This window comes from Chlorocebus sabaeus, chromosome 14 (genome assembly GCF_047675955.1).
Source record: "Chlorocebus sabaeus isolate Y175 chromosome 14, mChlSab1.0.hap1, whole genome shotgun sequence".
Classification (NCBI taxonomy): Eukaryota; Metazoa; Chordata; class Mammalia; order Primates; family Cercopithecidae; genus Chlorocebus; species Chlorocebus sabaeus.
In genome coordinates this window covers 94070344-94095941 of record NC_132917.1, presented here as the reverse complement: position 1 = coordinate 94095941, position 25598 = coordinate 94070344, and the positions used below count along the sequence as shown (strand labels likewise).

Genomic DNA, 25598 nt, shown 5'->3' with positions numbered 1-25598 from the left:
AAAAAAGAATTAATTCCAACCCTTACTCTATCATTTAACTTTCTTTGTGCCTCTGTTTCTTCATGTGTAAAATGGGGGGCTGTGTCAGGGGTCCCCAAGACTATCCTCAGTTTCAGGGATTTGCTAGGTCTCATAGGATGTAGATAGACTGTTATATTCATAGTTATAGTTTATTACAGCAAAAAAAAAAAAAATACAGATTAAAATCAGCAAAGGGAAAAGGTACAGGGGGTAAAGTCCAGGAAAGATCAACAAGCTTCCAATTTTCCACTTCCAGTGGAGTCTATAGACAGCATTTAATTCTCCCAACAATGACATGTGCAAGGTGGTGGCAACCAGATCACCCAAACCTTGGAGTCCGGGGTTTTGTGTTTTTTTAAATCAGTCACATAAGCATGTAGCACTCATGTGACTGACCTCAGCTCCTCAGACCATATTGCACAACTCCCCTAGAGGTAAAAGTGATGCACCATGGCCCAAAGGTCCAGGCATACAAACACACTCATACCAGGCAAGATACTACAAGAGTTCAAAAGTCTGTCTCCCAAGAGCCAGGCAAGGGCCAGTCCTGAAAACTGTGGGTTTGTGCAAGATTTGAGCAGCCCAGACCTGTTAACTCTTTCCTGCACAGGTCTACAACTTTTAGCTTTTAGAATTATTATGAGGACTAAATGAGGTGGATATAAAATACCTTGTAGTGTCTGACACATGGTAGGTGTTTGATAAATATTAGCTATTAGACTCTGTAGACAGAGATTTCAAAGAGGCACATGGACTTGTGAGGAAGAAAAACAAAAACATTATTCTGACAATACATCCAGAAAAAAAATGTGATTTGGGGCCAGGAGTGGTGGCTCATACCTGCAATCTCCACACTTTGGGAGGCCAAGGGGGAAGGATCGCTTGAGCCCAGGAGTTCAAGACCAGCCTGGGCAAGATGGCAAGATCCCATCTCTCCAAAACAATAAAAAAGATTATGATTTGAGACATACTTATAGAAACCAGGGTAGGAGTAGAGGGACTGTCTTATGGACACAGGTCTAAGGAACACACACACACACACACACACACACACACACACACAATGAGAAGTGGAAGGACTGTGGGGGAGACATTTGTCCAAATATAAACACAAAGCATTTAATAAATGTCAGTAGGGCCAAACCCCAGCATAACATGAGGCTTGACAAATAATCTTATACAAATTTAAAAGGCCATTTTTAGCTATATTCAAGATGTGAAGAGATGGACTCTTGGTTTAAGCAAGAAAAATTTGGTATTAATATGTGGCAAAAAGAAAGCAAAGCGACTTATCTCCTATTATGATCTCATCTTCTCTCTGAAAGAATGTTGTTCTCAGTTGGAAAGGACTTGTGATTGACAGAGATTTCAAACCAAGGAAGACAAAAGAAATTCCAGTATATTATAAATAAGCAAATGTCCACCTTTTCAAAGACAGCTAACAACACAATGACAGGATCAAATCCACACATATCAATACTAACCTTGAATGTAAATGAGCTAAATGACCCAATTAAAAGGCACAGAGTGGCCAACTGGATAAAGAGCAAGACCCAATAGTATGCTGTCTTCAAGAAACCTGTCTCACATGCAACGACATCCATAGGCTCAAAATGAAGGGATGGTGAAAAATCGACCAAGCAAATGGAAAACGGGGAAAAAAAGCAGAGGTGGCAGTCCTAATTTCAGACAAAACATACTTTAAGCCAACAAAGATTTTAAAGGCAAAGAAGGACATTACACAATAGTAAAGGATTCAATTCAACAAGATGTAACTACCCTAAATGTATATGCACCCAACACAGGAACACCCAGATTCATAAAGCAAGTTCTTAGAGACCTATGAAGAGACTTACATTCCCATACAATAATAGTAGGAAGCTTCAGCACCTCAATGACAGACAGATCATTGAGGCAGAAAATTAACAAAAGTATTCAGGACCTGAACTCAGCACTGGATCAGATGGACCTGATAGACATCTACATAACTCCCCACCCAAATACAATAGAAGATACCTTCATCTCATTGCTACATGGCACATACTCCAAAATTGACCACACAGTCGGATATAAAACAACACTCAGCAAATTCAAAAACACTGAAATCATACTAACCATGCTCTTGGACCACAGAGCAATAAAAGTAGAAATCAAGACTAAGAAAATTGCTAAAACCATATAATTACATGGCAATTAAACAACCTGCTCTGAATGACTTCTGAGTAAACAATGAAATTAAGGCAGAAATCAAGAAGTTCTTTGATACTAATGAGAACAAAGATACAATATAGCAGAATCTCTGGGACACAGGTAAGGTAGTGTTAAGAGGGAAATTTTTATCGCTAAATGCCCACATCATAAAGTTGGAAAGATCTGAAATTAATTACCCAACATTACAATGAGAGGAACTAAAGAAGCAAGAGCAAACCAACTCCTAAACTAGCAGAAGACAAGAAATAAGCAAAATCAAAGCAGAACTGAAGGAGATTGAGACATTAAAAAAAATACAAAAGATCAACAAATCCAAAAGTTGGTTCTTTGAAAAAATTAATAAGATAAATAGAACACTAGTTAGACTAATAAAAAAGAAAAGAGAGAAAGTCCAAATAAACACAATTAGAAATGACAAAGGGGATGTTACCACCAACTCCACAGAAATACAAATAACCATCAGAGACTCCTATGAATCTCTGTATACACACAAACCAGGAAATCTAGAAGAAATGGATAAGTTCCTAGACACATACATCCTCCCAAGGCTGAACTAGGAAGAAACTGAATCCCTCAACAGACCAATAATGAGCTCCAAAATTGAATCAGTAATAAATAACCTACCAACCAAAAATAGCCCAGGACCAGATTCACAGCTGAATTCTACCAGATATACAAAGAAGACCTGGTATCATTACTACTGAAACTATTTCAAAACATTGAGAAGGGACACCTCCCCAACTCATTCTATGAGGCTAAAAGGTATCCAACTAGGAAGGGAAGTCAGACTATTCCTGTTTGTAGATGACATGAATATATGTCTAGAAAAACCCTATGGTCTCTACCCAAAAGCTCCTTTAGCTAACAAACAACTTCAGCAAATTTCAGGATACAAAATCAACATATAAAAATCAGTAGCATTCCGATACACCAACAAAATCCAAGTTCAGAGCCAAATCAGAAATGTAATCCCATTCACAATTGACACAAAAAGAAGAAAATACCTAGAAATACAAATAACCAGAAATATGAAAGATCTCTACAATGAAAATTATAAAACACTGCTCAAAGAAATCGGAGATGACACAAACAAATGGAAAAAGATTCCATGCTTATGGATAGGACGAATCAATATTGATAAAATAGCCATCCTGACCAAAACAATTTACAGATTTAATGCTATTCCTCTCAAACTATCAATGACATTCTTCACAGAACTAGAAAAAGCTCTTTTAAAATTCATATAGAACCAAAAAAGATTCCAAATAGCCAAGGCAATCCTAAGCAAAGAGAACAAAGCTGGAGGTATCATATTACTCAACTTCAAACTGTATTACAGATACAGTAATCAAAATATCATGGTACTGGTACAAAAACTGACACAGAGACCAATGGTACAGAATAGAGAGCCCAGAAATAATGCTGCACACCTACAGTGCAGCATAAACCATCTGATCTTTGACAAAGCTAACAAAGCAAGCAATGAGGAGAGGACTCCCTAGTCAATAAACGGTGCTAGGATAACTGACTAGCCATATGCTAAAGACTGAAACTGGACCCCTTCCTTACACCATATACAAAAATCAACCCAAGGTGGATTAAAGACTTAAGTGTAAAACCTAAACTTATGATAACCTGGGAAATACCATTCCAGACGTAGGAACTGGGAAAGATTTCATTACAAAGATGCCAAAAGCAATGAAAACAGAAGCAAAAATTAACAAATGGGATCTAATTAAACTAAAGAGCTTGTTCACAGCAAAAGAAACTATCGACAGAGTGAACAACCATCCTACAGAATGGGAGAAAATATTTGCAAACTATACATCTGACAAAGGTCTAATATCCAGCATCTATAAGGAACTTAACTTTATTTATTTATTTATTTATTTATTTATTTATTTATTTATTTATTTTGAGACGGAGTCTCCCTCTGTCGCCCAGGCTGGAGTGCAGTGGCCGGATCTCGGCTCACTGCAAGCTCCGCCTCCTGGGTTTAGGCCATTCTCCTGCCTCAGCCTCCCAAGTAGTTGGGACTACAGGCACCTGCCACCTCGCCCGGCTAGTTTTTTTGTATTTTTTTTTAGTAGAGACGGGGTTTCACTGTGTTAGCCAGGATGGTCTCAATCTCCTGACCTCGTGATCCGCCCGTTTCGGCCTCCCAAAGTGCTGGGATTACAGGCTTGAACCACTGCGCCCGGCCGGAACTTAAATTTATAAGACAAAAACAAACAACCCCATTGAAGAGTAGGCAAAGAACATGAACAGACACTTCAAAAGAAGACATACATGTTGCCAACAAGCATATGAAAAAATGCTCAATATCACTAATCATTAGAAAAATGCAAATCAAAACCATAATAAGATACCATCTCACACCAGTCAAAATGGCTATTATTAAAAAGTCAAAAAATAACAGATGCTGGCAAGGTTGCAGAGAAAAACGGGATGCCTATATACTGCTGGTGGGAGTGTAAATTAGTTCAACCATTGCTGAAAGCAGTGTGGCAATTCCTCGAAGAAATAAAAGCAGAATTACCATTCAACCCAGCAATCCCACTACTGGGCATATACCCAAAGGAATATAAATCATTCTACCATAAGGATACATGCATGCCTGTGTTCACTGCAGCACCATTCACAATAGCAAAGACATACAATCAGCCGAAATGCCTGTTAATGGTAGGCTTCATAAAGAAAATGTGGTATATATACTATGCAGCCATGAAAGAAAAAATATGAGATAATGTCCTTTGCAGGAACATGGATAGAGCTGGAGTTCATTATCCTTAACAAGTCAGCGTAGGAACAGAAAACCAAGTACTACTTATTCTCACTTTTAAGTGGGAGCTAAATAATGAGAACACATGGACACACAGAGGGGAACAACAGACACTGGGGCCAACCTTAGGGTTCAGGGTGGGAAGAGGGAGAGGATCAGCAAAAATAACTATGGGGTACTAGGCTTGGTACATGGGTGATGAAATAATCTGTACACCAGACTCCCCATGACATCAGTTGAACTATACCCACACATATATCCCTGAACCTAAAATAAAAGCTAAAACAAAAACAAGAAAAAGTAGATATGGGAAACTATAGAATCTGAGATTAATATAAATCCAAGTTAAAATTCTACAAAAGACTATTCCAGATAGTTTATGTACAAATAGAAAAGGGACCATCATTAGAAGGCTGCCTAGTTCATTAAGGATAAGTAAAGATTAATTAAGTAAGGCTTATCCTTCCTTTCTTATCCTTCCTTTCTTAATCAGGTTACTAGAAGAGAAAATTTGGGCCCAGGCGTGGTGGCTTACGCCTGTAATCCCAGCACTTTGGGAGGCCGAGGCAGGTGGATCACGAGGTCAAGAGATTGAGACCATCCTGGCCAATATGGTAAAACCCCATCTCTACTAAGAATGTAAAAAATTAGCTGGGCATGGTGGTGCGAGCCTGTAGGGCCAGCTACTCGGGAGGCTGAGAAAGGAGAATTGCTTGAACCAGGGAGGTGGAGGTTGTCGTGAGCCGAGATCGCACCACTGCACTCCAGCCTGGCGACAGAGCGAGACTCCATCTCAAAAAGAAAAAAAAAGAAAAGAGAGAAAAGTTGGAAAAATGGATGATGTGTCTCGATTTTGGCCAACATTTTGCCAAACTCTCAGGATCTCCTATAGACCAACTAGAGAAAGAAGAGTCAGGGAATATTCCATTAAATAAGTTTCCAGAGAGCTTGAATCAAGCTTCAGATAACTTGAATTAAGCTGATGTAGACCTATCAGCTGACAAGACTTTATAAACTTGTAAATGACACAACACATCAGGTGACTTAACCAAGATTCATAAAGAACTCCTTGGGGAGTTCAAGGTAGGCCATATCAACAAGATGACTTTAAAATAATTTTAAAATTAAAATCATTCCCTTAGGGATGTATATATGTATGTATGGGTTAGTTGAAAATAGTTTATGGGGGGAAAGGCTTAGTTAGGAATGTCAAATGATCAAATGTTTGATATAAACCAAATGTGCATGGTATTCTTTCACTTATTTATTCAAAAATATTATATACCAACTATAAAAGCACATTCTGCCTTGCTTTGCATGTAGAAGTGTAGAATCCAAAACTAGGGCAGTAATGGTGCTGCAGACACCATAGTGATGAGACAACACTGGATATTGCGTTTAGTTTTATTAGACACCTTGGAGAAGAGAATTAACCATCCAGACTAGGCCACCAGTTTCAAGGTGGCCCAAGAGTTGAAACCAGGTGTTAAGAGGAGATGGACAATCTATCGAGGCTGATCATCCTGAAGGATGGAAGACTAAGTGGAGATGTAAAAAATGTCTTTAAATTTTTTGAAGGCTATTGTCTGGAAGCTTTCATAGACTACTGCTTGGTTCCTTAGGTAGCAGAAGTTGTCACATCAATAGCTATGAGTTATAGGAAATTGGGTTTCAGCTAATATCACACAGTGTGTCAGCTCCTTTACCAGACTCTAGGCATATAAAGATGAGCAGGACAAGATCCCCTTCCTCACAGTTAATCCATAAATTCATATTCCATATAGAGAAGTGGCTTCAGACACAATGGCTCTTCCAACAATGAGATTCATTAGGAAACTGGATGCCTCTTAACACATTGAGCTCCCATCTCTGGAACACAAAAGGAAAGACATTTCAGGTACTGTTTGGGGGACTGAGGCTGGGCTGATGGTACCTGTGCCTAGCTGTGGTGTTCTGGTAGCCGCCAAGAACCAGGACTCCTATTTACCAGGACAAGCAAAGGGGGGTAGCGCAAGGAGAGTCTGAGCTGTGTTCCTGGAGGAAAGCAAAAGATTAAAGCCAAAAAAGTGGCCCTGAGAATCAGGTACACAAAAGCCACAGACTGTCAACAGGAGAGCAATTCTCGAGTCCAAAGAAGGGAAGAGCAGACATAGCCAGGATGCATGGTGTGAGCCTGGGGAAAACCATCATTTGGGAACAGCCTGGGAATGCCGGCCAGTTAGTGGCTTGTTGGGAGCTCGATGTGATCAAGCAGGCTTTGGCTTGGATCAGATGGGACTGGACAAGATGCTGAATGACCCATTGTTAGGGGTGTTAGAGATGGGACTTGTGATAGATGTCTTCCATTTGCCTCTGTAGCTCTGCTGACCACTCTTCTCTACCCTGTGTGGATCTAGGAAGTTGACCTACATCACCTGCATCCATGGAATCCTCACACTTTGGATCTAGTTTGGTTTAGATAACAGCTAGAGCAGTGATTTGGAGTCTTTGAAGAGGTCCTTCACATCCCTTGTTAGCTGAGAATAGCTAGAGATTAAAGGGCGGGGAAGACAGTGGAGTTAGAATCCCTCTGCTTAATTAGATCCCATTTGTCAATTTTGGCTTTTGTTGCCGTTGCTTTTGGTGTTTTAGACATGAAGTCCTTGCCCATGCCTATGTCCTGAATGGTATTACCTAGGTTTTCTTCTAGGGTTTTTATGGTATTAGGTCTAACATTTAAGTCTCTAATCCTTAAACTAAAGAGCTTCTGCACAGCAAAAGAAACTACCATCAGAGTGAATAGGCAACCTACAGAATGGGAGAAAATTTTTGCAATCTACTTATCAGACAAAGGGCTAATATCCAGAACCTACAAAGAACTCAAACAAATTTACAAGAAAAAAACAAACAACCCCATCAAAAAGTGGGCAAAGGATATGAATAGACATTTCTCAGAAGAGGACATTCATACAGCCAACAGACACATGAAAAAATGCTCATCATCACTGGCCATCAGAGAAATGCAAATCAAAACCACAATGAGCTATCATCTCACACCAGTTGGAATGGCAATCATTCAAAAGTCAGGAAACAACAGGTGCTGGAGAGGATGTGGAGAAATAGGAACACTTTTACACTGTTGGTGGGATTGTAAACTAGTTCAACCATTATGGAAAACAGTATGGCAATTCCTCAAGGATCTAGAGCTAGAAGTACCATATGACCCAGCCATCCCATTACTGGGTATATACCCAAAGGATTATAAATCATGCTGCTATAAAGACACATGCACACGTATGTTTATCGCGGCACTATTCACAATAGCAAAGACTTGGAATCAACCCAAATGTCCATCAGTGACAGACTGGATTAAGAAAATGTGGCACATATACACCATGGAATACTATGCAGCCATAAAAAAGGATGAGTTTGTGTCCTTTGTAGGGACATGGATGCAGCTGGAAACCATCATTCTCAGCAAACTATCGCAAGAACAGAAAACCAAACACCGCATATTCTCACTCATAGGTGGGAACTGAACAATGAGATCACTTGGACTCGGGAAGGGGAACATCACACACCAGGGCCTATCATGGGGAGGGGGGAGGGGGGAGGGATTTCACTGGGAGTTATACCTGATGTAAATGACGAGTTGATGGGTGCTGACGAGTTGATGGGTGCAGCACACCAACGTGGCACATGTATACATATGTAACAAACCTGCACGTTATGCACATGTACCCTAGTACTTAAAGTATAAAAAAAAAAAAAAAAAAAAAAAAATCCCTCTGCTCCCTGCTTGCCTCGCCATGGGGTCACCTTGGGATTGCTATTTTTCTTGGCTGAGGGTCACAGCTCCTCTTAAAATGTCCCTGTTTACATAGATTTTCTTCCAGGATCCAGCAGCCACTCCCTGCCCTCTACCCTCTAAGCCTAGAAGGTGGTAACAGCTCCAGTTACTAGCTCCAGGTACTGCACTATCTCTTAGGGATCTCCTACATCTTGTCCATCCTATTTAAATACTTCTTAGATTATACTAATGTGAACGTATCATCTGTTTCTTGGTTGAACCCTGGCTGATACAGGATTCTGGATTGAGTAAGAAGATGGACTAGATTATTTCTAAGAACTCTTACACTTCTAGAGCTCTGGATTTCTTGTCACTGATCTTATATTTTTGTATACCTGAGTGATGAGGATTAAATTTCTGCACCTAGAAACTCACAGCAAATATTTTTGTAGCACATAGGAAGTTCATCTAGAGACTCATGATTTGGCTTAACCACGTAATTTATATGATTTATTATTTTTATAAGAATTTGTGTCTTCAGTATGAATTGCAGTTCATAGTCTCAGTTGCTCACACTATGTCTGAAGGGTCAGCTAACATCTTTATTGGTGTCGTGTAAAAGAGCCAAAGGGCACTTAATCTGGCCAAGCAACTACTGTCCAGACTTTGGCAATTTCATAAAAGAGCTGAAATTAATCCGAAATATCTTTCATAAATAAGCTGCTCAGCCACACTGTGACACTTTCTGGGAAGACTGAATAGTTGAGGCTCCTCATAATGATGCTGATCCAAGGATACGCCAGAACCTCAAGAAAAGTTCGAGGAGACCACAGGGTCTGCGTGACTGTGAACCGCATGACTTCTGAGTCTGATAAGCCATAGAAGGCAAATTGTCTTCTGGTGGGAAGATCATTTCTATTTGACTCAGAATAAGAGGGTTTTGTTTTTGCTTGGTTTGGTTTTGAGGCTGTCTTACTTCTAAGGAGTCATTATCTTTTAGAGATACACAGTGAGATGTTTGTGGATGAAATGATATGACTGAGGTCTGCTTTGCAGTGATACAGAGAGGGGGAATAGGTGGGAGCAGAGTCAAAACAAGATTCGTGGTGAGTGGATATGGGTGATGGAGACATGAGGCCCATACTATGCTCTCTATTTTTGTGTGATTTTGGAATTACTGAATATTAAGAGTTATGTGAATAAACAGTTAAATAAAAAGTGACTTCTTCCTACAGGGAAACTCTTTTATTTTTGCTTGGTACCCATGATGTGATGCAGAAACTCTGTGTGTAGGTTTCAGAAACGTAATAGGAAAAAACATATTGAAACAAAATGTAAATGAGGATTGCTATTCTTTTGTGAAAGTTTACCCAAATCATGCTCAATGGAAAATATCAAGATATTATTATTCAGGATGTACTTTTAGAGTATCTTCCATGTGGACTTTGCTGTATGGACTTTGCTCCTAAATAACTTGGGGTAGAGGAGAACCGGGTAAATTACGTATGAAATAAGATTGGTCATGAATTAAAATTTCTTGAGTTTTGGGGAAGGATACATGGGAGTTCATTATACTATTTGTTCTACTTTTGTATATGCTTTAAATTTTTCATAGAACTTTTTTAAAAAAAGAAACCTATACTGCACATCCAAAACATGGCCATTTTACATTAGGAAAGTATTAACTTTATGATTTTATGAAATGTAATATTATGTTATTTCTCTTTCACCTCCTTAGATTTTGTGTTTTCTAATATATTGCTATTTGTCCATTTCTTTTGTTTTCCCCCACTCCTTAGTTTTGTCTGTTGTATGGAACCAAGTTGGTGTTTCAGGAGCGGGCCTGGTATTTAGAACATAAATACTTGACTCCCGTGGCCAGCACGAGGATCAGGAATCAGGTAAGGTCCCTGGGGTACAGAAAAACACTTTGTACATCAGCCTGATCTCTTTGCTTTCTTAGAAAACAGTCCTGCCAATCTTCTATCGGTTTCCACTCATGGATTTTTATGCCTGTGGGACTTCACATGTATGTTTTCACTGCCTATCATGATCGTATTACACTTCAGAGTTTAGGTGACAAGGGAATGACTCATTGTACATGAGCTTTCTAAATGAAAAAGAGAGGAAGGTGTCAAAGTGTTTTCCTTGTCGTGGCAAAAAAAAAAGTATTAATGATTTCTTTTCTGCTTCTTATCAAAGCCTGTTAATACATTGTTCATATTAAGAAGAAAGACCCGGGGTATTTTTATGTCAGTGGTAGCCATGGGGAATTCAATACAATAGCTATGGAGCACCTGAAAAAGAAGGTGAGGCCAGTATTCACCACTAAAATGCTACTGCAAAGAAAAAAAATGTGAAACAGCATACTCATCAGTAAAACACATTTCTGATTACGTCCTTTCTGCAGGAGAGATGCTGAAACACAAACAGGTATAAGACTCAGTCTCCACATAAAGGGAGCTCATATCCAAGGACACAAAATCAACTTTAAAAACATAAATACTGTGCTGGCTCATGCCTGTAATCCCAGCACTTTGGGAGGCTGAGGCGAGCGGATCTCCTGAGCTCAGGAGTTCGACACCACCTTGGGCAACATGGTGAAACCCTGTCTCTACCAAAATACAAAAAATACAAAATACAAAAAAAATTAGCTGGGCATGGTGGCATGTGCCTGTAGTCCCAGCTACTCGGGAGGCTGAGGCACGAGAATCGCTTGAGCCCTGGAGTTGGAGGTTGCAGTGAGCAGAGATCGCGCCACTGCACTCCAATTTGGGCTACAGAGTGAGACTCCATCTCAAAACAAAACAAAACAACAACAACAGCAACACACACACACACACACAAATACTCTCACAGGGGCATGGAGGTTATCGAATGAATTTGGCCATAAGAATAAATTCAGAGTTGACAGAACAGATGTCTTAGGAATAAATGCCATTCTTATGCTAGACCTTGAAGAATAGAAAATTAAGAGGTGGTGGCCCAATTGAGAGGGGAAAATGCAGTTGAAACTTCAGACAGGGTTGATAAAGGGAGGAAGATCAAAGAAATGGAGTACTTAGACATATTAATAAATAATACAGACTTTACCTGTCTAAAGGCAAACCTGGAGAAGTCTTCAGGAACCAGACTACAGTGGACCCTGGAGAACCTGGAAGAACCTTTTTCCTTTTCAGGAAAACAGAGAAAAGTATATGTAATGATGCTACAGTAATGTATTTCTATATAACAAATGACTCCAAACTTATGACTTAAAACAACCACCACGTATTATTTGTCTTGGTCCATTTTTTGCTGCTGTAACAGAATACCATAGACTGGGTAATTTATAAGGAAAAGACATGCATTGCTTACAGTGCTGGAAGATGGAAAGTCCAAGGTCGAGGGGACCACGTCTGGCAAGGGCCTATGTGTAGCACCATCCCATGGAAGGGAAGAGCAAGAGAGGGTGAAAGCAAGAGAGAAGGAAGGGAGGGGTTGAACTTATTGTTTTATTAGGAAACCCTCCTGAGATAACAGCATTAATCCATTCATGAGGGCAGAGCTCTCATGGCCTATTCACCTTCTAAATGTCATATCTCTCATCAATGTTGCATTGGGGATTAAGTTTTCAACACATAAACTTTGGGGGACACATTCAAGCCACAACATCATTTCTCATGATTTTGCACTCTAGACAGACTTCAGCTATTAACAGACAGTTCTTCTGCTCCATGTGGTGGCTGCTGGGGTTAGGGGTTCAAAATGACTTCTTCACTCTTATGGCTGGCACCTCAGCTAGGATGACAGGAATAGATGGGCAATTGTCTTCTTCCATGTAGCCTAGTTTGGGCCTATATTCACAGTAGGGTAGTTTCAGGGTGGTCGAATGTTTTATTTGATGGCTTCCAGGAAGGAGAAAGTAGAAGATGCCAGTCTTCTTAAAGGATAGGCCAAGAACTAGCAGTGTTACTTCCACTGAATTCTATCAGTCAAAGGAAGTCACAGTGCCAGCACAGATTCAGAGCTGGAGGAGACACTTTACCGCTTGATGAGAGGAGTACATGTACATGCTGGGAAGGAAAGAATTGATGGCAGCTATCTTTGAAGACTATTTCCCACAAAGAGAGTGCCCACTTTGGGAAGATGGAAGAATACTTTTTAATTAGAAAAAAAAAAAAAAAAACTACATAAGGGAAGATTTTAAATCTGTACCACCAGGTATTTCAGTGACACAGAATTAGATAAACAATATATAATATATCAAAGGAATATTTAGTGAAGGAAATGAACTTTCATATAAAACATTGAAGTGCTTCTGTATTTTTTTTTTTTTTTTTTTTTTTTTTTTTTTTGAGATGGAGTCTTGCTTTGTCACCCAGGCTGGAGTGCAGTGGCATGATCTCAGCTCAGTGCAACCTCGGCCTCCCAGGCTCAAGTGATTCTCTTGTCTCAGCTTCCTGAGTAGCTGGGATTACAGGCACCCGCCACCATGCCTGGCTAATTTTTGTGTTCTTAGTAGAGATGGGGTTTCACCATGTTGGCCAGGCTGGTCTTCAACTCCTGGACTCAAGTGATCCGCCAGTCTTGGCCTCCCAAAGTGCTGGGATTACAGGCGTGATCCACCACACCCGGCCTGCTTTTGTATTCTTACAGTGCTACATGCTTTCCACACTTCTCACTTACTGGATCCTCTTAACAGCCTGGGAGATAAGCAGGCAGGAGCCAGCCACTGTGGAACAAGCTTTATCTGTAGGGCTATAGGACATCTCAAAGTCTTCTTTGTCACATCGCTGAGCTGCCAACCCTGGGCACTCATCCCGTTTGCTGGTATCCCCAAAGGGGAGAGGATAGTGGAGCTGGCACAAATCCTTCCTTTCCGACTGCCACCATAACTCTTTGCAGGGATCTCAAGGCTTTAGAGAAATGATTTGCAGCCATTCTTCACAAAAAATATCTGGGACCCTTGGTCAATTGAAAGTGCTACATGAAAGTGTGCTTGCAGAGAGAGTGCTTGCAGAGAAGATTAGAAGAGACTGGGCTGACTGGTATTACTGACATGGGTCCAGCTGTTTACACATGATAGCTCTCCACAGTTACTGATTCTTTCTTCAGATGCATCTAACATTCTGGTTACTTCATCCCCCTAGTTTTTCATTCCAATTGTTAGAATTTTTATTTTTAAAATTATTGTTATTTTATTATTTTTATTTTGAGACAGAGTCTTGCTCTGTAGCCCAGGCTGGAGTGCAGTGGCCTGATCTTAGCTCACAGCAACCTCTGCCTCCCGGGTCCCCGTTCAAGCCATTCTCCTGCTTCAGCCTCCCAAGTAGCTGGGATTATAGGCACGTGCCATCATGCCCAGCTAATTTTTGTATTTTAGCAGAGATCGGGTTTCATCATGTTGGCCAGGCTGGTCTTCAACTCCTGACCTCGTGATCTGCCCCCTTCAGCCTCCCAAAGTGCTGGGATTACAGGAAAAAAGAAATTTTTTATGTCATACATGTCACTTTTTCATTTCCTGTTCCCCAAAGATATATTCAATATTGTATTTTATTTTGTATACGTTGAAACGGTGGATTTGCCAAGCTTGTCCATAATACCTGCCTAGTACCCATCAAAACTGACAATGCATGAAAGACAAGAAAAGACTGAAGCCATCACAGTGCAGAAGAGACTCAGGAGACATGATGACTAAATACAATGCAGTATCCTGCATTGAATCCTAGGACAGAAGTATATGAGTTTCTATGAGGAGAAAAACTGGAAAAATCTGAATAAAGTCTATAGTTTAGTTATTAGTAATGCATTAATATTGGTTTCCTAGTTTTTACAATGAGCCCTAGTTATGAGGAAACTGGGTGAAGGCCATATGAGAAATCTTGCTATCTTTGAAACTTTTCTGTAAATCTGAAAGTATTCCAAAATAAAAAGTTTACTAAAAACAGCAAAAAGTTAGCATAGGGAGATGGCAATCAGCCCAAACTGTTTCTAAACAAATAAAACTTTCCAGAACACCCAGAACTTACACTGACGCTCCAGTCTAATGGCAATTAGAAATGCATATATATATACTTAAAAATTATTTCATTCTCATTAGGATCTTCAAGGAAAGTAAGGCTAATATAATCCCCATTCAACACATGAGTAAAACTAAGAAAGAGAGACATTAAATGACTGAAATGACTGTCCAAGAGTCTAGCTGAACACAGAAACCAGAACTCCGAATCCCAAATGGAGGTGGGTTAAGCTCCAGGCATCACTCATTTGTAGTCCTGCTTGTTCCCTTGGCACACTATAGGGCACTAGACGCCCTGAGGAGTTCACACGCTTCCCCAAAGTGGCAAAATCCATCCACATATTCAGAAGGTAGCCCAAGTGCCCAGTTGTTCACCTGAGGCCCCACAAGAGAAGGAGGTGGGTTGAGGTTTATTTTTAAAATTCCAATCCCCCCCAGTCCTTCAAATTAGATAACTAACGCCTGTTCTTTTGTCTGGAACTTCAGTGTTGTCAGAGCAGGTCCATATTCATTCTAATATCATCCTCACAAGCACTCTTTGGTGTGAACAGCTGTTACTCCCCTGTAGGCACTGGGAAACTGAGGTTGACTTGCTGCTTAGTGAGCAAATAGTAAGCTGGGGCTTCTATGGCAGGTTTCGGACTCCACTCCACTGCTGTCCTAGTGTCTCCTGGGCTGGGAGGAGGATGAGCTGCTCCCCCTTGCTGCCCTCTCTGTGAGACCTTGGCTCGAAGGCCAGTGGTGGTGCCCCGGGGCTCCATCCTAACAAGGTCTCTAAATACACAAGATTCCTGTGTCCTGGCCATTAAGCATTTTTGCAGGGGTATGTAGAGAACAACTGTGTTCTTTGTTCTTGGAAAATTTAGTGTCCAGGCATTATCCTGTTTCAGTCTTCATTAACCCAGACATTTGTATTTATTTTGCTTCAGATAATTATCAGCATTAGTGAGTAGCTATCAGCTGAGGCTCATTTTAAGGAAGAAAGCCTTTCAAAATGACCCGACAGTTAACAATTGTGTATCTCCATTAAAACGGACTTCATTTTGCTTTTTAAAAAATAAAATAAAGCAAAGATCTCAGCTTCCTAAAGTGGAGAATTTTGATGCAAATGACTATGTGCCTATTAATCTCTTACTTTATCTTTACACCATCCCTTGAAGTTGACTGAAGTTACGGTAGCCTTATTTTGCTCCCTGAACTCCTGGGCACAGCTGTCCTGCTCTGCCAGTGCCTGCCTGCATTGGGACGTATGGAAAAGAACAAGTATTTGTGAACATGTGGTCAGCCCACGCTGAGAAATCAATGCAGGAGGAAGCTTTTCAGTCTATGTGTGTTGAGAGAACCACAGCCCAGCTGTGGGTTGCAGATCAAAAAAGGACCCCATTCAGTGTGGTGAAAATAATACTTAGCAAAATGTTGAATCAGGTTCTATTTCCTGCCATGAGCTCAAATAATGGAATCATGTGAGCATGCAGGTGATGAAGGACCTGCGGGGAAGTGAGGCGGGCTGTGTAACTCACGCACAGCAGGGAGGAAGGCCACTCCACCTCCCAGGGGCCGCAGTGAATTGCCTGTAAAATTAGCAGTGTTGAGAAAGCAAAAACTCATTCACTAAGAGAGAAAATAAATACTGATTATAACCATGTCCAAGAAATCTGGACACCTCCCCCATATTTGATCATGTTTACACCCATAGCTGCTACTTTCACCGGAACGTTGCCTTAATGTCCTATTTGAGTCATGACTGTCAACTCTGAGATGCATTGTTTCTGTTGGCACCTTAGTGCACCTGAGGCTTTCTCCCGTGCCTCTAAGGCTGTTTTCATTTTCGTGTTTCCCTGATGTGCTAGGTGAAGCCCAGATTCATCAGCACAAGCACAATCCTGTTTGTAAAATCCTGTTTGCACCCTTGCTCGTAAGTGGACACAGGAGTAGTTGCAGCAGCCAGCAGCCTTCATCTGCCCTACTGAAAGGAGGCATTCGTTTTCTCCCTGAGTCAGGGATTGCTGCTCAGGAGCCCAGCTGCAATAAGGAGGTCAAGGAGGGCCTGTTGATGACATGTGATTGAGATTCTGACTGTATCTGCTCAAGTCTAAAATGACCACTAGGGCTTGGGTTTTAGTTTCAGTTCAGTCAGTCAAACGGTTGAATCGTAGAGGAAGAAGAGCATTCAAGCCCGTTGATTGATGAGTCATTCAAGTAGTTCTGAGTAGACATTGCCAATGGCATCTTGCTTTATTCTCAGGAGATGTGGCTTGGAGTAAGAATGTGCAGAAGTGTGGTAGACACCAGGCCCCAAAGCCAGGATGCTGCTTGGCTCCTTTAAATGTAGAAGATGGATTACACTCGTTTACTCTTTTAATCTAAGCATAAAGTATAAATGCAGTCACTACTTGGGATTAAAGAACACAGAAAAAAAAATAGGAGAGAGTTCTAAGCTGGAAAGATGGTGCTGGGATATTAGCCCTTCTCAGATCTGAACTTCAAGAAAAACAAATACCCCACATGCATACCCGCTGGGCTTAGAAAACAGTACATGTGCCCTGAACTTCCTACAAATGTGGTGTTGGTTGTTTTCTATGCCACAGTGAATGTTTCTTTTAATGAACACTCAGCTTTCCCATCCTTCTATTTCTCATTCCCCTAGATCAAGAGACATGTTCAGACGCTAGAATTGAATGTATCATGAACTAAGGTTTAGGCACAGCATATTGAAAGCATTCATTGGAGTGGGGAAGAGAGATGGGGTTTCTTGGTCACTCACCTCCTTACCCGTAGACTTTTGCTTTTCTCTATGATGAATTTGAGGGGAAAAAAAAAAACCTCTGTTTCCCTCACTTCCACCCCATTACCCCACCCACCCCACCCACTAAGGCCCATCTGAATTGGCTTCAAGGCAGTGAGAACCCCTGGCTGTGTCATCCTGACTGAAGCTGGTGTGGGGTGTAAGCACAGGGACCTACTCAGCCAGGGTGGGAAGGGACAGCCTCTCCCTGGCTGTGGTCAGTGAGTTGAGGACGTTATTGAAATGACATTGAAATGGAGTGGTCACACCGGAAATGCAACTGGCAGTCAAATTTTTAAATCCTCTTTGATTTGAAAGCATCCCCAGAAGTGGTTTTAACCTAGCTTCACATCTGTAGGACTCCTGGTTCACCTCTTGGAGACACCACGGACCAAGTAGAATGTAGGTGTCTCCTGCTCCACCTTCTCCTCCCAGTGCAAAAGACTCTAAAATAGGGAAATAGGGAAAATATTAGTACAAACAGTGTCCTGCTAAGAGATGGGAAAATCTCTCTTTTTCCTTCCCCTTTCCTTCTACTCCTGACCTTGCATGCTCCTCAGTGGTATAAAATACACTGTTGAACCTATAAATGCAGGCCATTCAAGTCAGGTTAAGAAAATCTAAATGGGATTTGGTTTCTTCAGTTTGGCCAGTAAAAGGGACCCTGAGGTCACCCCGCTACAATCCCAGTTTCCTCATGGCAGCCACCTGGTCAACCCTCTTGCTATGCCTCACAGTACAGCTTTGTGTATCCGGAGACTGAGCTGGGATCATTCTATTTTCTTCATTCAAGGGTAACTAATAAGCACAAGAGAGGGCAAATTGTTTTGCTGAGCTCCAGCCTCTGAGTTTCTCTGGCAGCTGCATTATCCTGGTCTCCTTGGGGAGATGCTTAAAGTGCTGGGAAATTGGGTGCCCTTCTCCATGAGTGTCTTTAGGTTCATACCCTTGGTCCAGGATGCACAGTGAGAATTTCTGACTGGTGAAACTTGCACCTAAGAAGAGCCATGTTGCACAAAAAAGGACCTCTCTGGAGATGAGACTCATCTGAGTCCAATCAGACTCCAGTAGTGCAGTTAAGAATAGTGGATTTTACTATGATTCCAGGGAATTTAAATAAATTACTGAACTTGAAACAGAAATGACCCCTACTATATCTATTTTTGTATAAATTAATATTCTAGCTAGAAATAATAACTTTTATAGTGTAAAATGTGTTTGTAGTTGCTTTTCATTTTTCTGATGGTAAGTTACCTTTTCCCTTTTATTCTGCAGACGAGCCATTGCTGTGGCCTATTCCATTTCACTTCTCTTCCCTTCTCTGGGGGACTCAAAGTATTTGGTACTTAGTAACCATTAAAAGATAGCACACAGGGGCCGAGCGCTGTGGCTCATGCCTGTAATCCCAGCCCTTTGGGAAGCTGAGGCAGGCGGATCACTTGAGGCCAGGAGTTCAAGACCAGCCTGGCCAACATAGTGAAACCCATCTCTACTAAAGAAAACATGAAAAATTAGCCGGGCATTACAGGTGGTGGCATGCACCTGTAATCCCAGCTACTAGGGAGGCTGAGGCATGAGAATTGCTTGAACCCGGGAAATGGGGGTTGCAGTGAATGAAGATCATGCCACTATATTCCAGCCTGGGCGACAGAGCTAGACTCTGTCTGAGAAAAAAAAAAAAGCACTTAGGGGTGACCGCATGTTAAGACACAGAGAAGGGACAGGACTTAACTTGTGAGAGCTGATACGTCTATGGAAGGAAATTAAGAACTCTTTGCATCTTCCTTTCGTGGACAGCTAGTCATTCACATCACAGATTGTGGCCTTGAACCACTAGGCATTGATTCTGTTAACCTAATTGGCTGTTGCTGAGACAACATAAGTAAAAATGTCCAGTTCAAGTGTATGATTTTTTCGGGACTTTGGGGATACAGGTGTTCTATTAATCTGCATAACACTTCCATGGATGAGTTCATCTTGTGATAATTTAGCAAGCTGCTATATACCTATTATGCTTCACCTAAAAAGCATAAAAGGAAATAGAAAAAATAATCTCCTGCTGCTTATATAAAACATTTTTGTTAAAACCTAACTTGAAAGTTATTCTGTGATTGCTTTGGTTGTTTTTAATGAGGGTCTTTTTTGAGAGAACCATAAATTCACATGCAATAGTGCAGAGATTTCATGTCCCTTTTCTTAGTTTCCCCCATTGGCAACATCTTGTACAACTATGGTTTTACAATCTGGCACCCAGGATTTTTATACAATGACATTGATACAGTGAAGATACAGAGCATTTTTGTCACCACTTGTGGCTCTTATAGCCACACCCTCTTCCCGTCCTTTACCCTCTCTTTAATCTCAGGTGACTACTAAGCTGTTCTCCATTTTTATAATTTTGCCATTTCAGGAATGTTGTATAAATGAAATCACACAATATGCAACCTTTGGAATTGGCTTTTTTCATCCAGCATAATTTTCTGAAGATTCATCCAGGTTGTCGCACATATCAATGGTCTCGTCCTTTTTATTTCTAAGTAGTATTCCACACTACAGATGGACTGCTGTCTGTTGAACCAGTCACACATTGAAGGATATGTGGATTGTTTTTAGTTTCTGACATTTAGGAATAGAATAAATAAAATAAATTTCATTTTCTCATACAGGATTTTGTGTGAATATAGGTTTTACTTTCTCTGTAGCAGATGTTCAGGGGTTCTATTGCTGGGTCGCATGGTAGGTGCATGTTGACATTTTTAAGAAATTGCCAAACATTTTTTAGAGTGGCTGTTAACATTTTACATTCCCACCATCAGTGTAGAAGTGATCCAGTCTCTTCACATCCTCACTAGCATTTGGTATTGTCATTACTTTCTATATTAGCCATTCTGATATGTATGTAGTATGTTTCATTGTAGCTTTGGTTTGCATTTACTTAATGGCTAATGATGTTGAGTATCTTTTCATATGCTTATATGCCATCTGTATGTTCTCTGTGTTGAAAAGTTTGTTCACTTCATTTGCCCATTTCTAATTGGATTGTTATTTTTTAAAAACTGTTTATATGTTCTAGATACTAATCCTGTGTCAGATATGTAGCTTGCAAATATTTTCTCCGAATTTATAGCTTGCCTTCTTATTCTTTTAATATGGTCTTTAATAGAGTAAAAGTTTTTAACTTAATCAAGTCTAATTTATCAATTTTTCCTTTTATGGACTGTAATGTACTTTTACTGTCGAGTCTAAAAACTTTTCACCTATTCCTAGGTCCTGAAGATATTATACTGTGGGCTTTATCTAAAATTTTTATACTTTTACATTTTTCATTGAGCCATGGTCCATTTTTAGTTACTTTTTATATAAGGTAGGAAACAGGTTGAGATTCCTTTTTGCTTGTTGGTTTTTCGGTGCACCAATGTCCAATTGTTCCAATACTAGTAGTTGAAAAGGCTATATTTCCCATTTTAAATTGCTTTAACACTTTTAAAAATTAATTGATCATATTTGTATGGTTCTAGTTCTGCATTTTCCTACTTGATCTATATATCTATGTGTCTATCCCTTCACCAATACCACATAGTCTTAATTACTATAGTTACATAAGTCTTGAAATATGGTAGTTTGATTCCACCTCTTTATTATTTTACAGAATCACTTTAGCTATTCTAATTCCTTTGCCTTTTTATAGAAATTTTAGGGTGATCTTGCCTATATGTACGACAAATCTTTCTGGGATTTTGACAGGTATTGCATTAAACCTGTAAGTTAATTTGAGGAGAAATTACATCTTACTATGCTGAATCTTCCAGTCTATGAATATGGTATGTCTTTCTACTTACATAGATCTACACTGATTTATTTCATCAGCATTTTACTGTGTTCAGCACACAAGTCCTAGTCTTATACATGTTTCATTGGATTACATCTATGATTGTAAATGGTATTGCATATTTAATTTTAGTGTCTGCATATCCATTACTATTATATGGAAATAAAACTATTTTTATATGTTGATCTTTTATCCTATCATCTTGCTCAACTTGTTAAATCTAGAAGTTCTTATGGATTCCTTGGAATTTGCCATATAGACAAACATGTAATTTGCAACTAGGGACAGTATTTCACTGGATAAAAGATTCTGTGTTGACAATTCTTTTCTTTTAGCACCTGAACACATTTCTGGCTTCCATGGAATTTTCTAATGAAAATCTGCTGCCAATTGTTCTTTTCTCCCTTGTAAGTAAAATGTTATTTCTCTTGCTCTGCTTTTAAGATTAAAAACTATTTACGATGTGCCTTTGAATAAATTTATTTGGATTGATCCTGTTTGAGGTGGGCTCAGCTTCTTGAATTTGTTGGTTTATCTCTTTTGCCAAATTTGGGGAGTTTCCAGCCATTGTTTCAAATACTTTTCTGCCCAGCCCACTTCCTCTTCTCTTTTCAGAACACTGATGACACTTAGGTTAAATCATTTTTTAAAAATAATTACACAGGTTCCTGATGCTCAGTTCATTATATTTTCAGTCAATTTTCTGTCTATTATTGAGATTCAGTAATTTTATTGTGCCATCTTTCAGTTCACCAATTCTTTCCACTGTCCCCTCCATTTTGCTGTCAAAACCATCCACTGAGTTTTTAATTTGGGTCATTGTAGTTTTCAGTTCTAAAATTTCTATTTGGGCTCCTTTGTATTTCCTTTTCCATTGCTAAGATTTTATGTTTCTTTGCTGAAACTTTATTTTTTTCATTGATTTCAAGTGTGTTTATAATTGCTCACTGAAGCAGTTTTATAATGACTGCTTTAAAAACTTTGTCAGATAATCCCACCATCTCTGTCATGTTGGCATTGACATCTATTGATTGTCTTTTTTCACCCAGTTTGACATCTTCCTGGTTCTTGATATGGAGTGACTTTTTATTGAAACATGAACATTTTGGATATTAAATTATGAAACTCTGGATCTTACTTAAATCTTCTGTTTTAGCTGGTTTCCTCTAACACTGTTCCAGTGGGCAAAAGGGGGTGCATCGTCTCATTACTGCCTTATAGGGATAGTAGTCTAGGTTCTCTACTTAGTCTCTATTGACATCCAAAGGGCTGGGGACTCCTTCGTACTTCTGGGTGGAAGTGGGAGTTTTAGTTACTAACTAGGCCTCCACAGACATCTCACTGATGGGAAGAGCAGGAAAGCCACATTACTGTTCCCTAAGGGACCTTTACTGACACTGGCAGTGACTTTGTTACCGCCATGTGATGACAAAGTCTTGATTCCCACTAGGCCTTCTGTGACAGCACCCCATCTGGTAAAGGGAAGGATGCCTCTCTACTGCCAGCTTGAGGTGGAGGTACCAGCTCCCCATGTGGTCTCCACTGACACCATGGTGGGCACCTCACTACAGCGTGTTGTGGCTGTAAGAGTAAGCTCTCCCATTTAGCCTTTAGAGCCATAGCAGGGGTGGGGGGCATGGAATGCACAGTTTGTTCAAACTAGGCTTTTGTTAGGATTTTTGTGTACATCTGTTGGTGGTTCCAGGTTGCCAGCTTTTTTTAGCTCCGGTGTGGGATATATGAGGCAAAAAGAAAATGCAAGGAATTCACCACTGTGTCATTCCTTGAATCCTATGCTTCCTAGATAGCCTGATTTCTCTTCACCCTTCAGAGTCTTCTAAGATTTGCTTTATATATAATATCCAAGGATTCAGTTGTACTTAGTAGGAGAAATAGGGAAAAACATATCCATCTTCTTAGAAGTGACTTTGACTACAGTTGTTGTTGTTGTTCTTGTTGTTGTTGTGTTGTTGTTGTTTGAGATGGAGTTTTTGCTCTTGTTGCCCAGGCTGGAGTGCAATGGCATGATCTCGGCTTACCACAACCTCCATCTCCCGGATTCAAGCGATTCTCCTGCCTCAGCCTCCCAAGTAGCTGGGATTATGGGCAGGTGCCTCCATGCCCAGCTAATTTTGTATTTTTAGTAGAGACAGGGTTTCTCCATGTTGTTCAGGCTGGTCTCGAACTCCTGACCTCATGTGATCCACCCGTCTCGGCCTCCCAAAGTGCTAGGATTACAGGTGTGAGCCACCATGCCCGGCCTTTGACTACAGTTTTTGAGAACAGAAAATGGTATCTGAAATGACTGGAGAGCTTTCTGAGTTCATTTGGCCCCAGATCAGTGTTCTCTATGGAACTTCCATTTTTTGAGCCCCATTTCACTAGAACCACCCCAATCCCCCTGTCCTCATGATAAGAAGTCTGCCTTTAACTGTTTCTTAGAGTAGCAATACTTACTTGACTTTACGTAGAGAACCCTTTCTAATCTTTGCTGGCTTGAGAACTATTCAATCTTGAATAAGTCTAAGCCAGGAATTTTCCTGGGGGAAGAGTTGACCTTTCTATGGCAAAATTAGGAAAATAAAATGTATCGGGTTTCTCATAATGCAAGATAAGTTTTCATTAAGAGATTATATTATTATATTCTCCCTATATTTTAGGTGCTGAAAGTTACCCTTTAAATAAAATAATAATCATAGACAGTTATTTTTTGTTATCCTTACTTGACAAAAGAGAAAAGTTGGCAATTTCATGTTGGTTCCCCCCAAATTGCTTTGCTTTCCTTTATTTTTCTTTTAATTTTAAAATTAGAGGTCTATTTATATACATTGAAGTGTATATATATATATATTTTTTGAGACGGAGTTTCACTCTTGCTGCCCAGGCTGGAGTGCAATGGCACGATCTCGGCTCACGTCAACCTCTGCCTCCCAGGTTCAAGCGATTCTCCTGCCTCAGCCTCCCAAGTAGTGGGGATTACAGGCATGTGCCACCACGCCTGGCTAATTTTTGTATTTTAGTAGAGACGGGGTTTCTCCATATTGGCCAGGCTGGTCTCGAACTCCTGACCTCAGATGATACCGCCCGCCTTGGCCTCCCAAAGTGCTGGGATTACAGGCGTAAGCCACCGCACCCGGCTGAAGTGCACAAATCTTAATGGTGCAGTTCAGTGAGTTTTGACAAATAGCAGGCTGTATAATGTAGATCTCAGTCACGTTACAGAAAGTGTCCATCACCCAATAAATTTATCTCAGACACTTTTCCATCAATTCCTCACCCTGACCCCTGAGTTTCTAACTTTATTATAAGAGCTCAGTTTGCCTGCTCCAGGGCTTCATAGGAATGGAAGCAGATAGATGTGTGTTTCTTTTGCTCAGTATAATGTTTCTGAGATATTTGATGATTCATTCCTTTCTTAAATTAATTTATTTATTTTTGCTGAGCAGTATTTCATTGTATAGGCCCAGCCCCTCTCTCATCCCAAATGCTCATTTCTCTAGAACTCACCTAATCAGAGTCTCTAGGAACTGGCCTTGCTACCTCCAGCTGACCTCAGCTACATCATTCCATAGGTATTAAGGTGCAGTATTACTTACACTCATCTGTGGGAAGAAAAAATAACTGAAGACTTAAGACTCACTTCTCTTTTCTTTCATTAACACAGTTTGTATTGAAAAAAATGTTTATTCTCCTGTTAATGGACATTTAAGGTGTTTATGGACTGATGTTATGAATAAGATTGTCAGGAATATTTTTGTGGAAGATGTTTTATTATATAAAATTTAGAAACATTTCAACCATTACATCTTCAAGTATTTTATGTCTCATTCTTTCTGACTTCTGAGATTCCAATGGCATGTATGTTAGATTGCCAATATATTCCCACATGGTACTGATGACCTGTTCAGTTTTTTTCTCTTTGCCTCATTTGGAATAGTTTCCATGAGTCTGTTTTCAAGATTATTGATTTTTGTTCCTCAATACTCACTCTGCTGTTAAACTCATCAGTGAATTTTTATCTCAATTATCCCATTTTTCAGACCTAGAATTTTCCTTTCATTCTTTCTTAGGAGTTACATTTATCTCATAAAATATCCCATGTTAATCAATTATATCCATTTTTCTTCTAATTTTTTTTTTTTTCTTTTTGAGACAGAGTCTTGCTCTTTCACGCAGGCTGGAGTGCAGTGGCATGATCTT

At 40.1% G+C, this 25598-nt stretch overlaps 1 protein-coding gene across 1 annotated transcript in view; it reads left to right on the top strand.

Moving 5' to 3' along the window:
• The window catches only part of ACOXL (acyl-CoA oxidase like), a 197792-nt gene that overhangs the window by 163107 nt on the left and 9087 nt on the right, over positions 1–25598 (top strand). Inside the window, exon 8 of the mRNA XM_073022719.1 lies at positions 10583–10684. Within this exon, the coding sequence (XP_072878820.1) occupies positions 10583–10684 (102 nt within the window). The remainder of the gene's footprint in view (positions 1–10582; positions 10685–25598) is intronic.